The sequence below is a fragment of the Alnus glutinosa genome, chromosome 3 (genome assembly GCF_958979055.1).
Source record: "Alnus glutinosa chromosome 3, dhAlnGlut1.1, whole genome shotgun sequence".
In the NCBI taxonomy this organism is placed as follows: Eukaryota; Viridiplantae; Streptophyta; class Magnoliopsida; order Fagales; family Betulaceae; genus Alnus; species Alnus glutinosa.
In genome coordinates this window covers 33,385,837-33,401,179 of record NC_084888.1, presented here as the reverse complement: position 1 = coordinate 33,401,179, position 15,343 = coordinate 33,385,837, and the positions used below count along the sequence as shown (strand labels likewise).

General features: G+C 39.6%; 2 protein-coding genes across 4 annotated transcripts; both read right to left on the bottom strand.

Annotated features, from left to right (window-relative positions):
- Positions 1 to 1,595: 1,595 nt before the first annotated feature.
- On the bottom strand, positions 1,596 to 2,552 carry LOC133864987 (large ribosomal subunit protein uL10c). Its single transcript, XM_062301446.1, has one exon. It carries the CDS (start codon positions 2,482 to 2,484, stop codon positions 1,798 to 1,800), a length of 687 nt encoding a protein of 228 aa, XP_062157430.1. The 5' UTR covers positions 2,485 to 2,552; the 3' UTR covers positions 1,596 to 1,797.
- A 3,126-nt stretch (positions 2,553 to 5,678) lies between these two features.
- Positions 5,679 to 15,343, bottom strand: LOC133864111 (mitochondrial hydrolase YKR070W-like). 3 transcript variants are annotated; one of them, XM_062300334.1, is made up of 13 exons: positions 15,161 to 15,343; positions 14,833 to 14,936; positions 14,393 to 14,428; positions 13,910 to 13,983; positions 13,728 to 13,768; positions 9,020 to 9,091; positions 8,710 to 8,911; positions 8,095 to 8,190; positions 7,147 to 7,214; positions 6,391 to 6,592; positions 6,195 to 6,278; positions 5,935 to 6,014; positions 5,679 to 5,767 (listed from the first exon to the last, which is right to left on the bottom strand). In XM_062300334.1, the coding sequence occupies exons 1-12, from the start codon at positions 15,271 to 15,273 to the stop codon at positions 5,955 to 5,957; spliced, it is 1,152 nt and encodes a 383-aa protein (XP_062156318.1). In that variant the 5' UTR covers positions 15,274 to 15,343; the 3' UTR covers positions 5,679 to 5,767; positions 5,935 to 5,954. The 3 variants fall into 3 exon arrangements, with proteins under 3 accessions (XP_062156318.1, XP_062156317.1, XP_062156319.1); XM_062300333.1 differs by lacking the exon at positions 5,679 to 5,767 and having other exon boundaries at positions 5,778 to 6,014; XM_062300335.1 differs by lacking the exons at positions 5,679 to 5,767; positions 14,833 to 14,936; positions 15,161 to 15,343 and having other exon boundaries at positions 5,778 to 6,014; positions 13,728 to 13,796.

Sequence of the window (15,343 nt, the reverse complement as noted above, 5' to 3'; positions counted from 1 at the left end):
TCAACTGCATCGTTTGAGTTCTTGGGAATTGATGTGCTAGCATATGAAGACCTGAGTTTGTGTTAAATTCTTAACCAGGGCCACTCCAGATTAGTTCGAGGGCCTTAGAACGATTGCTAAGAACTGGCTGAATGATGTGCTCAGCATGTAAGTTCCTCAACGTAGCCTAGAAGGCCACCCATGCCGCCATACATGTACATCTGCCCAGTGTTGCATGTATGGTGGCCATGCTTCTAATATTTTTAGTATTTTTTTATAAGTAATCGAGATATCATTAAAAACATAGGGCACCCTTATATACACAAAAAGTATACAAGAGAAGCCACCTAGCCAGTAAGAGCAAAACAAACAAAAAAATAATGATAACTAATCACCAAAAGAGAAAAATAAGCATTTGTCTAATGTTTTTAGTATTAAAAGCAATGTCATAGTCAATACCATCCTATGTTAAAAGATTATTCAAACTAATCACCGTGTCCTTAAATCAAACCTTTCCTAACTACTAGAAGCAATTGCTTTCTACTGAAGGGTCTTGAGTCTTGACCCTTCAGCTTTTGAGTTCTACAGTCATCAATTAAGCTGTTAAGGGCATCACCTGCTTTATTGATTCACTTTTATTGCATAAAACAAAATGGTGGTATCTCATGGATCACGGATCGGTAGAGAGATTTTCATTCCCTGTTGTCTACTCTTTCCAGTATTTTATTTTCTGTGCTGCAGAACATAGGAATAAAGAATCTATATACAGAAGGACCTGAAAAACATAAGGTGTTGGTCCTGCAAGAAAAAAGGTCACTTGAGTTTTGAGTGGCCCATAAAAGAAGGGCAAAGGGAAAAAGCCATGATGATCACTAAAGTTACAGAGTTTTGCATCGTTGCATTGATACATAGTTCCAAATTTTCGAAAAAGGAAAACTAATAAATTAATAATAACTCCTTCCCTGACACTTCTTCTATCACTATAAATGATAGTATTATTAGTATAATACTGATCTGGTCATGGTCGTCCCATATTGAATCCCAGTCCATGACGTGAACAAGTAGCACATACACCCTCATAAACGTTCCTTGGCTCTGAGAGCATCTGACTAACACAAGACCTGACTGAGAATTCCATCACCATACAGCTCCAATCCAGTAAATCATTACAAACTTAACTCTGGCAATCTATCTGTTCTCTCACCAGAACTGATGAGAGTCTGCTCTTTCATATCCCTACAGGTGGCTACAGAAACCAAAGAAAACACAGCTATACATATGTATAAGAACCTGCAGTAGACTAGAAGTACTCTTCCCTCACATCCTTCTCCCTTCAAGACCTACCTTACAAGTCTCCCAGTCGTAAACCAGTTTCACAAATGGATGCCCCAACTACACAGCTAAATCCCTTCTGAGTTCTGACATAATTTTGTCTATTTAGCTATTACTACGTACAACCATGACAACCTCATGTCAACGAAATGCATAAACTATACAGAATCTATACAGTGCAAATTGACCTTAAGTTGGTTCTTGTAGTTTGTGCATTGAGAGCCCCATAACGAAGATAACCATATTGCAATATACAATAAAATAAAAAACAAAGTTTGACACAATTGTACAACTTCCTTTTCCTTCAATTATTTTCCAATTCAACCGCTTCTTCAAATTCCCATGTAGCTAAAACCACAAATAACCATAATAACAGCATTGCTACAAGAAGCAAAAGAAAAACAAAAAGAGGAGGTTGGTTCCAAAGTACACTTACAATTACAAGAATAGCTCAAACTCAAAGAGTTGCTCCTTTTTCATCAGCCACTATTGCCCACCGCCTTCCTCTTCCAACTTCTTGACATAGGCCTTCAAAACCATCACCAACTCCCTTGCCGGCGACTGTATCGTCCCGACCAAGCTCGACGCGGGACTGTTCAGCGACCCCAGAAGCTTGGCATAAATCTCAGCTCTCGTAGGCATATTCTCGAGCACCTTGAAGTCACCAGGCCCATAAAACTTTCCCTCAAAAACTGCACCGGTGAAGTCGTTGTCCTCGAGCTTCTTCTCCTTCTGAAAGGTCCTGTAGGGCTTAATGGCTGCTGGGATCTCCTCGCTGTGAACAAAGAGCCAGGCGTTCATGCCCGTCATGCAGGGCTTGAGGACCTCCCAGGGGGTCCCCTCAATGGCTTTGTAAACAAGGGTGTTCTTAGCAACGAGGAGCTTGGTGGACTCGGGTAAGGATCGTCGGAGGTCCTGGAACTGCTTGACGCTTAAGCCCTTGTACTTTATTCCGGCGATGAGGTGACAGTTGTCGAGCTGGGTCTTGACAGTCTCCACGGTTTCTTCTTTCCTGTTGCGGGAAATGGCGGAGCGGATCGAGAGCTTGGGCTTGCGTCGAGGAGAGAGGAATGGTGGGTTCGAACGGAAATGGTGGTGGGTTTGGGTTTGGGTGAGAACATGAGAGGAAGGGGGTTTGGAGGAGGGGAAGCTGAGGAGAGAAGTGGCTTCCATTGGTAGACGGTGGTGGTGGTGAGGGAAGGAAAATTGAGGGTATGGAGTGTTTTGTTAGGCTTATCTTTTCAGTTTTTGAGGACATGGTTATTTCTGTCGTTTTCCCATCCATGAACGAAAAAAATTCTCTAAATTTCTTTAGTAATTTCACAATAAAATTCTTAAAAATTTACACTGTTTTTAAATTAAATTATTTAAATTTATGTTATACGAATATTTATTATTTTGAATGTACTTTACTTTAATTATAGATAAATGTTTAGTTTCATTCTTTTGCATATCTCTTCTCTATCTCGATACAAGCAATGTGCAAATTTACCGTTAAATACGTGGAATACTTAAATTCACATGAATAGTAAATTTGCAAAAAAGATATGCAAGAGAATAACACCAAACACATCTCTTAATTATCAGTTGACAGAGAATCAAAGGTGGCGTGGGATAAACTTTGTTTCCCTAAGAAAGAAGAAGGTCTTGAGATCAAAAAGCTTGAGGTTTGGAACCAAGTTTCTATGCTTAACCATATTTGGAACCCCTTTACTAAAACAGGTTCTCATTGGATTGCTTGGATTGAGACTAATTGGCTTAGGGGTAGGAGCTTGTGGACAGTTCCTAATTCCTACTTCATGCTATTGGAGCTGGAAGAAATTATTGAAGATCCGTGAGCTTGCCAAGAGCTTACTCAGATTCAAAGTTGGAGATGGTATAAAGATATTTCTTTGGTTGGACAATTGGCATCCTGCTGGATACCTGTTGGACAAATTTGACTATAGGGCCATCTATGATTCTGGTTTTTCCATTGATGCTAAGCTGTCAAATATTTTTAGGAATGGAGAACGGTTTTGGCCTTCAGCTAGATCTGAGGCTATTGTTGAAATCCAGGGTAGCCTTCCAAATATTCCGTCTGGGGGAGATGATCTTCCTGTTTGGGAGTCCAGGAATGGTAAATACTCATGTGCAGAAACTTGGGAGAAGCTAAGGAGTAAACATCCGGTTGTACCTTGGTGGAAGCCCGTATGGTTTTCCATGGCTATCCCGAGACATTCATTCTTCCTATGGTTGGTTCTTAGAGATGCGGTTGTCACTCGACATAAGATGAGTGCCTGGGGGTATTCCGGTCCGTGCCTTTGCTTATTTTGTTATACTGCGCAAGAAAGTAGAGAACATTTGTTCTTTCGGTGTAGCTTTAGTGGTCGGATCTGGAAAGCTATCATGGGGGATTGTTCTTTTGATGTGCCAACTAATTGGGATGAGGTTAAAGATTGGGGTCCTAAAACGTTGCGGGGGAAAAGCTTGAAGAACTGCTTGGGTAGGCTTTGCTTTGCTGCAGTAGTATATCACCTATGGAAGCAACGAAACGCTCTCTTGCATGGAAATAATCCTCGCTCGGAGGAAGATATATTGGCACAAATACGTTGGGAGGTCAGAGCAAGGATTATAGCTCAAAAGCATTTTCAGAATTCAGACTTGCAGATGGCTCTTGTAGCCAAGTGGAATCTTTTCTCTTGTCTGTAATTGTTTGTTTCAGTGTGGTTTTGTTGCTGAGTTAGTCAGCTTTAGCTGTGAGTGTGTTGCTGTTTTTGTAGCGTGTAAGGCTCTGCCTTGAGTGTTGGAGTTCCAGTTTGCTGGAATGTTGTATAGACGTTGAGATGGTTATAAAATAGTCTAATTCATCCAAAAAAAAAAAAAAAAAAAGTTAACGGAGAAAATCTAAACCATTCTATTTAATAATAATAATTAAAATTTATAGAATTCCATGTAAAATTATTTTAAGAAATTTAGAGAGTTCTCTTCTTAAATTTGTCTTCTTTGTTTTGTAATAAAAATTGTAAAAATATGTTGACCAAACAAACATGACAGTTTTCCTTAATCACGTGCATTTTGAATATACATCAGTTTAATAAATCAAGAAGTTGAAAAAAACATCCTTCTAACTCAATTAAGAGAAACCTTTGTCCAAACACGTTTGACGGAGCTGTTGGCCGAAACCAATGAATATTTTATTTGCTCTTTGTTATACGATCTGCGATCGAAGTATTTGAAAGAGAGTTCTCTTAATCCCAATAAAAAATAAAATAAAAATAAACAAACTAATAATTTTTTTTTTTTTTAAAAAAAAAGGACCACGGATTGGCCCACCAAGCAACTGCACTTGGTAAGTTGTGGGAAATAGATGTTTTATTTGAATAGTAGTAATAAATGATTGATGTGATATAGAATTTGAGAATGTTTTATAGAAAAGTGAAAAAGTTTTGTTTTGTAGTGAGTTTTTTTATTTGAATAGTAATAAAAAATTATTGATGTGATGTAAAAAGTGTAAAAAAGTTGGAATGTTTTTTATTTGATTTTTTTGGGAGAAGTGAAATGAAAATTGAAATTGTATGGTTGGGTTACCAAACAAGCTCGAGTGGGGTTTGCATTTCAATGTGATTTTATTTTTAAAGAAAAATGCTACAATGCACTTCCACACTTCTTGACGTGACACTAAAAATCACCATTGGATCCACAATTCGATAGTAATCCATCTAAAATCTAATTGTAATTTTTAGTGCCACGTTAAAAACGTTAGAAAGTGAATGCACACACAAACGTTGAGACATGCAACATTAATTTCTAGACATTCATCATAACCAGATATAAAAATGAGGAAGAAAGTGACAGTCCACGTGGCACTTTCCCAAGCAGCTCAAAATCAATTGATTCATAGAGACTACCTTGTTGCCAAATTCATTACGAGTGTTGTTAGGGTATTATAGTTTTTATTACAAGTCCCTAACAAACTGAAGTGTCACTCCACGTGGCACTAATCACACTAGCCACTAAAATGTGAACTACCACATGGCGGTCCACATGGCGCTTACCATGTTTATAAACTAATGTGAAAATTCATGACATTTACCATGCAGCACTAAAATGTGGACTGTCAAGTGGCAATTCACGTGACTCATTTCCATAAAATGTAGATTATCACGTGAGCTTGTAAGGGAGTTGTAGTACCCCAAGCATCAATTCATTAGATTGCCAGCATCATTGAAACATAGAACGCCTCAAAGAAACAGAATGTTGAAGATGCTGTCCTGAGCATCCCATGAGTATATATATATAAAAAATATAAAAATTGATAAACACGGGGTTTTGATTCAAAGAATCATATTTGTCACGTTTCTAAGAATGTGATATTGATAACAATCAAAGCGTATAGAAAGTATAGGACTGTATAGCAACAGGACAGGAACTTTCCAAGCATAAGAATGACTAGACATACTTTTGCAGTCAGCAATTGCTGAAAAACATGAGATAGATTCAGAAAAGTAACAGAAGCAAATATGACTTCATCGTATATTAAGAACTTGGTTTAAGCAAATTGCTAAAACAAAAATTGCCTTCATTTTCTGGCTTCAATTTTCTTTCTGCCATATTAATGACTTAATCATGAGAGAGAGCACGAACCAGTTAAAAAGGCATAGGTCCTAAGAATTACTCTCCTTTTTCAGAATATAGTCCACTGCCTCTTCAACAGTATCAACGACCTGCACAAGCAACAAGATAAAAACGTAGTAAAATAATAACAATAAATTTTAGTACATATTGTTCAGATTCACAAACTTCCCAATCTCTCCTACACATTTACCATGGGAATAGCAGGAAATCACATTTTTTTTGCAAGCATCACTCTGACATGCATCTTAAGATTTCAACTTTGAACTTACCAGATCAGCTGGCAATTCTGCATGATTATGTTTCCCCCTGAAAACACCTGTCCTCGTCAAAATAGAAAACCAAGGATGCCCTACCTGAGAGTCGAAAGGTGACCCATCAGTGAAATAACAGTTGATTCATTTGATGAAGATTATCTAGCATCGTACACAAAGAACCAGAATTGAAAACCACGAGTAGCAGACAAACCTGCCGTGCACCCTTGATATCAACTAAAGGGTTGTCGCCAATCATATAAAGGGTTTTGAAAGGATGTGATCCAATGCTTCCATTATTTACAGAATTATCATGACATGCTGGCTGAAGCTGTCTCAGTATGGCTTCAGCGTTCTTGAATACAAATGGATTTGGTTTCCCAAAAGTTACATACTCCAGAGTATTACGGTGAATTCTGAAACCGAAGCCTAATATAAGAATTCTTATACTATTGGAGCTGATAGCAGCTTCAATTTATGTATTTCCATATAGTGAGTGCTCTTTGTAATGGGTTTCCCAAAAGCATATAAAAATAAATAAATAAATAAATAAATGTTATTCTTAGTCTTGCATTCTTGAAGGATGAGTCTTTCTCTCTTCCTCCATCTACTAGCCCATGATCTTTTGACCTTGAGTTTAGTCAGAAGAAGACATAACCACGAAGGGCTGAATTTGAGGAGTAACGGAAACCCCATAAAATTTTCATATATGCTAGAGGCATTTCATAATTTTACTACACTATCAAGGATTCAAGGAGTTGCTTACTACATATGGGTTCTAAACGGCAACAACTCAGAAAAAGGAAAATCCTCTCTTGGGTTCTAAGAATCTAGAATCTGCTCTGATTATGAGGTGATATAGACATGTAGACCAAGAGGTGGGTCATTGACTAGACATTCAACCTGATGCACATACATTTGATGAAAAGTGAGGGTTTAAACGGTTTCAAACATGAGATACTAACCTTACCTGTTGAAGACACTTTCTAGTGCAATTCTGAAAGCACCAATTCCGAGACGCTGAGAGGGAAATGCAGCCTGTATTGAGTAGGCAATTGATCAATAACATTCTCAAATTTTCTTCAGAAATTGAGCTAAAAGATATAAGTAAATAAACAAATAAGTGTTGAAGATACGCGTCTGATCTGATTCTGATATGATTTCCCATATTGGATTTCCATATATTTCTCATTTATTGTATTTTCCATAGTAGACTGTATTGCTCCTCTTTATAAACGCATGCCATTGTATCAGTAATATCATCAAGGGAAAATAAGATCATTTCTTCCCCTACTTCCCTCATTTTTCTTCTCTTTCAATTCCAACTTTCCTTCTCTTTCAATTCCAATTATAAGAGGATCAAACTCAAAGGCGGCTCAAGTGGTGAAGGCCTTGGATTTGGTGGCATCCCCATTAGATCTAAGGTTCGAATCCCTTTAGGTGCAAACAATTCATTAGTGCCACGCATGTGGCGAAGCCTTGTCTTACCCAATCCATGTGGGAGGGGCGCCTTGCATGGGTCCGGGTTTTGCCCTTTAGGGTGGGTACATAAAGTGACCCTCTACCTTGGGGTGTTCCCCGTCATTAAAAAAAAAAAAAAAATTCCTAACGGAGCAAAAATGCATCTAGAATCCAGGCCAACACAATGGGTATATTTATAGGCATCACTGACAGTTTGATGGTGTCCACAAGTGAAGCCCATATTGAACATTGACTTATATTTATGGGTGTGACACCAAGGCTGCATAAGGCCTGCTTATTAAGTGTTGGCTCTTACAGACACTTTCAACCATTCGAGCTGACCAGTATCTATGATTTTCTTCATTCCATATTGATGACAAAATTCCTCTTTGTAAATCCATCAAATAGGTCACTGAGAACCTAATTCAAGATCATCAGAATAAGCGTAATGACCAACCTGATATTCAAGATCATCAGCAGCAAAATACAAAGGTGGTTGCTGTCCGTTCTCATGTCCAGGAAGGCCTCCAGATCTTAAAATGTCACAGAGAACCTAATTCAATTCATCAATCAGTTCAGAACTTACAAAGGGATACAGATAATCAGAATGATCTGGAATAAGATGACGATAAAATACAGTATGTTCACATCAGTGCATTACAAATAAGAAGATCCAACCACATTGAAACTTCAAAGGTACATTTTGTTCTTGGGAACTCATAGGAAAACCAAGGCTGCTGCTACCAACATTTTAAAATGAACTCATCAAATATCAGAACAAATATAGCAAATATGAGAGAGCCTCTATAAGGCTCACCTGTCCCAACAAGTGGATGTGCTGCTCGGGTAGGTGGGCCCCCTAGGGGTTCTCTGGATTGAAAAAAGAGAGTTAAATTTGATTGCATTCAAATTTGTCACCCTCCATTGCACTGGTATTGCAAACCTTTTACAGAATTTTTTTTCCTAATCCTTATTTACCACATAAATTTACATGCCATTTTGCCCAGTTAAATACAAAAGCAACAACTGGCTCATTTTGATTTCCATAATAATAAAGTTGGAAAAAGATTACCTGAATGTCCCTGCCCCAATCTACAGGATCGCTGACAACAAAAGCTGCCTTAACTCTGTCAGCAGTAATGTTGTAACTTGGAACCAACTTCCTGGGGTAGCTACTCTTAACCAATTCCTGCTTAGTTGTCCACATCTTATATTGAGATACAGGATCAATGTTCTCGAAGTAAGAAGCATACTCATCTAATGAAAGGACCTTTCTGCCACCAAACACAACCCTAAGTCATTTGTGATTCTCTCAAAATCTAGAAACCTGCGGGCATCAAATCAGGAAATACAATGACTAAGATATAATGTGGATATCTTACTTGAAACCATATTCAGACATTATAAGAGCAGGTTCCCCTTTTCCAGTGGCAATGATGAGTTCATCTTCATAACTGAAGGGAAATCAATAAAAATTACATAAGATGATAAAACAACTTAATATAATGTTATAATGGAAAAGACATAACAACTCATAACACATTGATGAAGAAGAAAAAAACCTCATAACACACTGAAAATACATTGGCAATCATCGTAGAACAATTCAATATAATAAGACACTCTGACAGGATGCTTTAATGAACATAAGAAAACTCAGGCTTTTGCATGAATTGGCACAATGGTTTGCATGAGGTGTCATATGAAGAAATAAGAACATGCTGTGTTTGAAGTGTTGCATGAAGAGATAAGAGTTGAAGGAGGAATCAGTGTTCGGTTAGGCAACAGCAACCCACGTGGGTGTTGGAATAAATTTAAGCTAGTATTATCTTATCGTTAGTTACTCTTGTTTTACTTTATCATTATCATTTATTTTCATGTTATCTTTATCATTGTAAGTGGTTTATTAAAGACCATTAATCGATGAATAAAGTATCCAAGAAGTTTAATTCCAAACACCTGTTTGAAGGAGGCCTAGGTTACCTCTAATAACCTACCGTTGTTTTAGTTTGTAAATCAAAATAGGGAAGAATGTGTTATGTGCTTTTCTTGAGTGAAAGGGATTTAGGGAAGAACATGAAGAACATGATAGAAATAGAGGGTAAAACAAGGAATAAAGGCTCTTGGAGAGGCCTATCTCTCTTACAAACCATGGGCTCTTCGAGAGGCCCGAGCTCTCCAGGACTAACTACAAACTAGACTCAATATCTTCTCTTTTCATCCTTCCTTCTCCATTCTATGGGATTTTATAGGAGAGTGCCTTCCGCCACCTCATCCCCTTCTAGAGCCTTCTTGCCAACCGAATATTGTTAGCTCCTAGATACCTCCAGCTCACTACCTTCTAGAATACCCCTTATATCTCTTGCATACCTATTATATCCCTTACATTGCCCCACCCTTTAAAGCACCTCGCCCTCGAGGTGCGTTTTGGAAAATTACAAAGAAAAGAAAATAAACCAATCTAAACATAAGAAATGCAATTAACCTATGCAATAATACTAAAAAAATAAAAAATAAAAATCTCATTGTTGGCCCACACAGCACCCAAAAGTTAGGCCATTCAGGCTTGTGGAACACTAGAGGCCCATTCAATTTGCAAAGTTCAAACCCCTTCAGCTGTCTAAAGAAAAAGCCCATAATGTAGACTTTTGTTGCATCCATTGCCACGTTGAATTGTGTCCAAAGTCCAGAATTGCTGCTGCCACGTTGAACTGCGTCCAAGGTCAAGCCACAAGTATCAAAACGTCATCAGCTCGTGCCTCCAAAACCATCCAAGACTCAAGCTCAATACGGTTATCCTTGCATCCAGAAATTCTCACCCATGCAAAAGGAATCTATAGCCATGGCCACGTTGGCACCCAGCGTCGTCTTCCTTACCCAGCGTCTCCGTGCACCCAAGGAGCTCGAGAAAAGTCGGTAATGCCATCGTCATTTGCGTCCATGAAAAATGCCGGAGGTCCCTGCCTCCCGGTATCGGCACCCACGGTGGCCACCAACAAGAAAACTTCCAACGCCATCGGTGTTTGAAGATGACCAAATGCACAGCCCTATCAGCCATTTCGTCAAACACCTTGCGCCCATAATCTAAAAGCCCGCAAATCACATATAGATCAATCATAGTTAACAGAAGTCTCAAAGTCCACAGTTGAAGACAACTCCAGTCAGGTGGATATCCAGAATTACCTAGCCCATTCGGACAAACAAATGGCAGCCCATTGCCTACCGTTATGGAATCATGTGAAAATAAACCCGACTCAGCCCATTTGAAAAAATTAAATGGTGCAACAGGCTGTGAACCCACGAGAACCACCAGAACTACGTAAAAGAAGTGCGCAAGTGAAGCGTCAAAATCATATACCAAGAAGCGGCTATTCAGTTCTATGTGGTCAGTAAGAAGGTCTAGCAAATATTCTAGATCATTCTCATAGCACAAATTCTCCAAGGTATTATCCACAAGAAGAACAAAGCTAGGAAATGAATTCTCCCGTTCCTCTGACTGACTAGGGTCTGCCAATTGGGTGTCTGAACCTTGATCTATGCAGAAATGAGATCGTCGTTGAAAAAACCCTTCTACTGGACGCCAGGACTCTGACCGAAGCACAACATCATCAAACTCATGAATAGCAATATGAGAAGCACTGGCAGATGAATTCATATGGGATTCGACTGGTGCTGACCCAGTCTCACGGCCGGCATATGTCTTGTTGTCTAAGGCAGGTTCAATACCATCAGGACCATGTATAAAAAAACATCTGGCACCTTTAATCCAGAACCTGTGGAAGCAAAAGTAACAAGGTACCGTGGGTATGGTCAGATGTGTTGAACAGAGGAAAGATACAGGTGCCGTGCCAGCATGCCTATCCAAAGGAGGGTGTTGAAAAACCCAGGTAGGCGTAAAGCAGTCGCCCGACAACCAGTACCAGCAAACTCTGGGATTGAGCCTCGCAAGCTCACTGGGCGGATACGCACAATCAATTCCCTTTGGACAAGTAAGGGGCGAAGTTGGTGAAGGAATTAAGTGAAAACCCAAGCGTGGACCTGAAGCTCGTCTCGACTGGACAAAGAAGAAACCGAGCAACCCAGCGGAGACGTTGAGGAATGGAACGACACCAATCGTTAGATTGAGCTTGGGCTTGGACTCGAAGTTCGTCTCACTCACGGCCAGCCTGTTGATTGTGAGTGGCTCCCTCCAGTCAGGGACGCGAACTGGTTCCACGACCCCGCGCCGCTGAGTCTCAGCGAGCAACACAGATTTCTTCACGCCTTTAAGGTGCCAAAGGTAGTCATCAGCCACGTCGGTCGTCGGACACCCAGGATACGGAGCGTCCAGCCTCGTCTCCTCCTTTGCTTCGTTCATGGACACGTAGCTGCAGCGTCCACAAGAGGAAAAACATCCGAGTGGCGCCATGGCGTCCATTAACTGTGCCAGTCGAGTCGTCAGCCGTTGCATCTTCGTCGTATTCCACTGGCCTCCATCGTCGGCACCAGCCGAAACGGGAGCTGCTGCATTTGCTTCGTCGGCCACTGGTTTCCATCACCAGCGGTGCTTCTGGACCCCCAATTGCAGCTCAACCGACCTGGCATCAAATGTGAGATGGCCCTTGTTATCAAAATCAACTAGAGGTGAAAATGGCATCTCCACACTCGGCTTCATTACCGCCATTACATTCGGTGTGCCCATGGGTTCGATCTTCATGGTTGGGTCGAAGCCTTCATCCATGGAATCGATCACATCGCCCACGGTAGTTGACGGTTGCTCAGAGAAGATCCCCAATGGGTCATCTAATTTTGTGTTCGGAATTTCTGGGGTAGGACGGAGATCCGGGTCAGCCAATTTAATATCCTCCTTGGTTGCATCTTCGTTCTCGAGGTCATGCACAATCATAAAAAGATTGTCCCATTTACACACCAGTTGGCGTGTGTGTGCCTCTTGGACCTTCATAAGTGCTTGGAGTTTGTGTGAGGATTCCTCCGATTGCTTCAGAGTATCTTGCAGTACGTCCAACGCCCGTTGCAGTAATAGATCCGAGCACATTGCTGCGTAGCGATGCTGCCCATAAAAATTGGCACCGTGAGGTTGCCAACGAGCGGCCATGGTAGAGATTATGGATTGTAGAACGAGAGGGAAAAGAAAAATGTTGGATAAGAGAAGCTAGTAAAAAATAAAAAAAAAATTCTGAGGGAAAATTGAAAATGGAAAATGTGGAAGCGATGGGTGAAGAAAGAATGGCTTTGATACCAATTGTTATGTGCTTTTCTTGAGTGAAAGGGATTTAGGGAAGAACATGAAGAACATGATAGAAATAGAGGGTAAAACAAGGAATAAAGGCTCTTGGAGAGGCCTATCTCTCTTACAAACCATGGGCTCTTCGAGAGGCCCGAGCTCTCCAGGACTAACTACAAATTAGACTCAATATCTTCTCTTTTCATCCTTCCTTCTCCATTCTATGGGATTTTATAGGAGAGTGCCTTCCGCCACCTCATCCCCTTCTAGAGCCTTCTTGCCAACCGAATATTGTTAGCTCCTAGATACCTCCAGCTCACTACCTTCTAGAATACCCCTTATATCTCTTGCATACCCATTATATCCCTTACAGAATGCAGGCAAGATCCTGCTGCATTCCCAGTCCATCGACCATTAACCCGTTCCATTCCACAATGTCGTAACACTTTAACAAGCAAGCCAGGGAAGCAGAAAAATAATGACTGCACATAATTTTGAAGCAGACAAGTAACCAGGGTCATCCCCATAGATGCAGCCTTTTTCTGAAACTGTCCTTTTGTTTAACTAGCAGCAAAAACTCGTACTGGCATCATTTTCAAATCCAATGCGGGGTATTCTCACAATTTCACTCCTTTCGAGCTGAAGGAGACAGATAAATGACTTCATCTATATTTACTTAATTGTAAGGTTTGTTTACGTAATGCATGCCTAGTTGATACATTGTGATTACTGGGTTGAAGCATTGGGATTGAAAATCATATTAGAACAAGCAGATCCATGAAAAAACGTAACTTGAAAACGAAGATGCTGGAAAAGAATATTATATGGTAGTGTTGAAAGGATTCACACAGTTCTGATATATATACCTTTTCAACAAAGTTTTAAATGGTGAGTGACCCTGTACGACCTGCATTAGGATAGCACAAAAAGAACCGCTATGGCAAGGATTCCATCAATCAATGACAGTCAAAACAACCATTAACAAATAAACTTCAATCCCCTATTTATACTGAAAGAAAACAAAATTTTCAAAACAACAAAACAGTACCTGAGAAGGTAAAATGTGCACTCCCAAAAGTTCACTTAACTCAGTGGCGCGTCTGGATTCTGGGATGCCACCTCCTATCAAATCAAACAATAGTATTGTTCATCTTAATGCTGCCTGTACACATCCCTCTTGAGGCGTAAAGACAATTACCAAAAATATAACAGTTCGTTGCAATAAAATCATGCTTACAATAATGGAATACAATGTTTTGTGGAATTACTATTTTTGGTCTTAAATAATTTGAAGAAACAACGTGATAATCTTTACAATCCAATGAGTATAGACCCAAAAGCAACATGCCTCAAATGCTCTAAGGTTGAATATACAGCATCACACGATTATACATACTAATTTCACAAAGCAAAATTAATAATTGGATATTAACTGATATCTTTACAATAAGGCCACTCTTCCTCTTAGTAGCTCTTCACATTGCTATTGATGAAGCAGAAACCGACTCACTTTAACAGTTAAATGACTCACCATTCGTCAAGAACAGAAAAGGCACCTTCAAAGAACCTACAGTAGAAACCAGCCAAGTCAGATACAACTACAGAATAGAAAGTACGTAACTGATTAAGACTGTCACCCATTACAGCATAGCTATGATGCCCGAAGCCAGAAAACAAAATATTCTTTGGTATCACCACCCTTACTACTTTCAGTAATCAATTTTTGAATGACCTGTTCGGTCGTAGATAAATAAAAATGAGATTAACATTTAAATCTTATGGTTTTCACTAATGGTATCCCAAGAAGACAGTAATCAACTTACAACAATTGTGGCATAGTTGAGATGAATTTCCAATTTTCAGAAACAAAAACTATATTAAACACAGAGCCATAAATTCTATTTTATAGAGAAAATTCCTAATTCAATCACAGAGAGAGTGAGATAGAGAATTGAATAGGTTGTTAAGTACCAGAATCTCCATACAATCTTCTCAAAGCTTGTGGAGAGCCTCCAATGGGAACGGGACCACGAAGAACCACACCATCAATGTCAAATGCAATTCCAAAAGAATACCTAAAATCAAAAAATCCACTACCAATAATGCAAAGGATATATTGAACGCAACAATAATAATCAAATTTTTGAGTCATTCCAATGCTTTTGCTATGAACAGATAAAAAAATTAGATTCTGAATTACGGCTTCTTTCTTTTTCCTACAATTTATTAGCGGCCAAACGTAGCCTTAAGGTTTAGTCAAAATGATAGGTCATCAAATATTAAATGAGAAGTGACGAACCGTTCGGGCTTTGATTGAATCTGAGAGAAGGAGCGCGAAGCTTGAGGTTGAAGCAGCAGTGGCGCTTTGTTCCTGATCTGAGAAACCCTAAAAACCGAGCGATATATCATCATCTCTCCCAAGTTCTCTCGCTCTCTCTGGTTCTATTTTGCTCGGAGTTCGTGGCTATAATACAACGGTAAC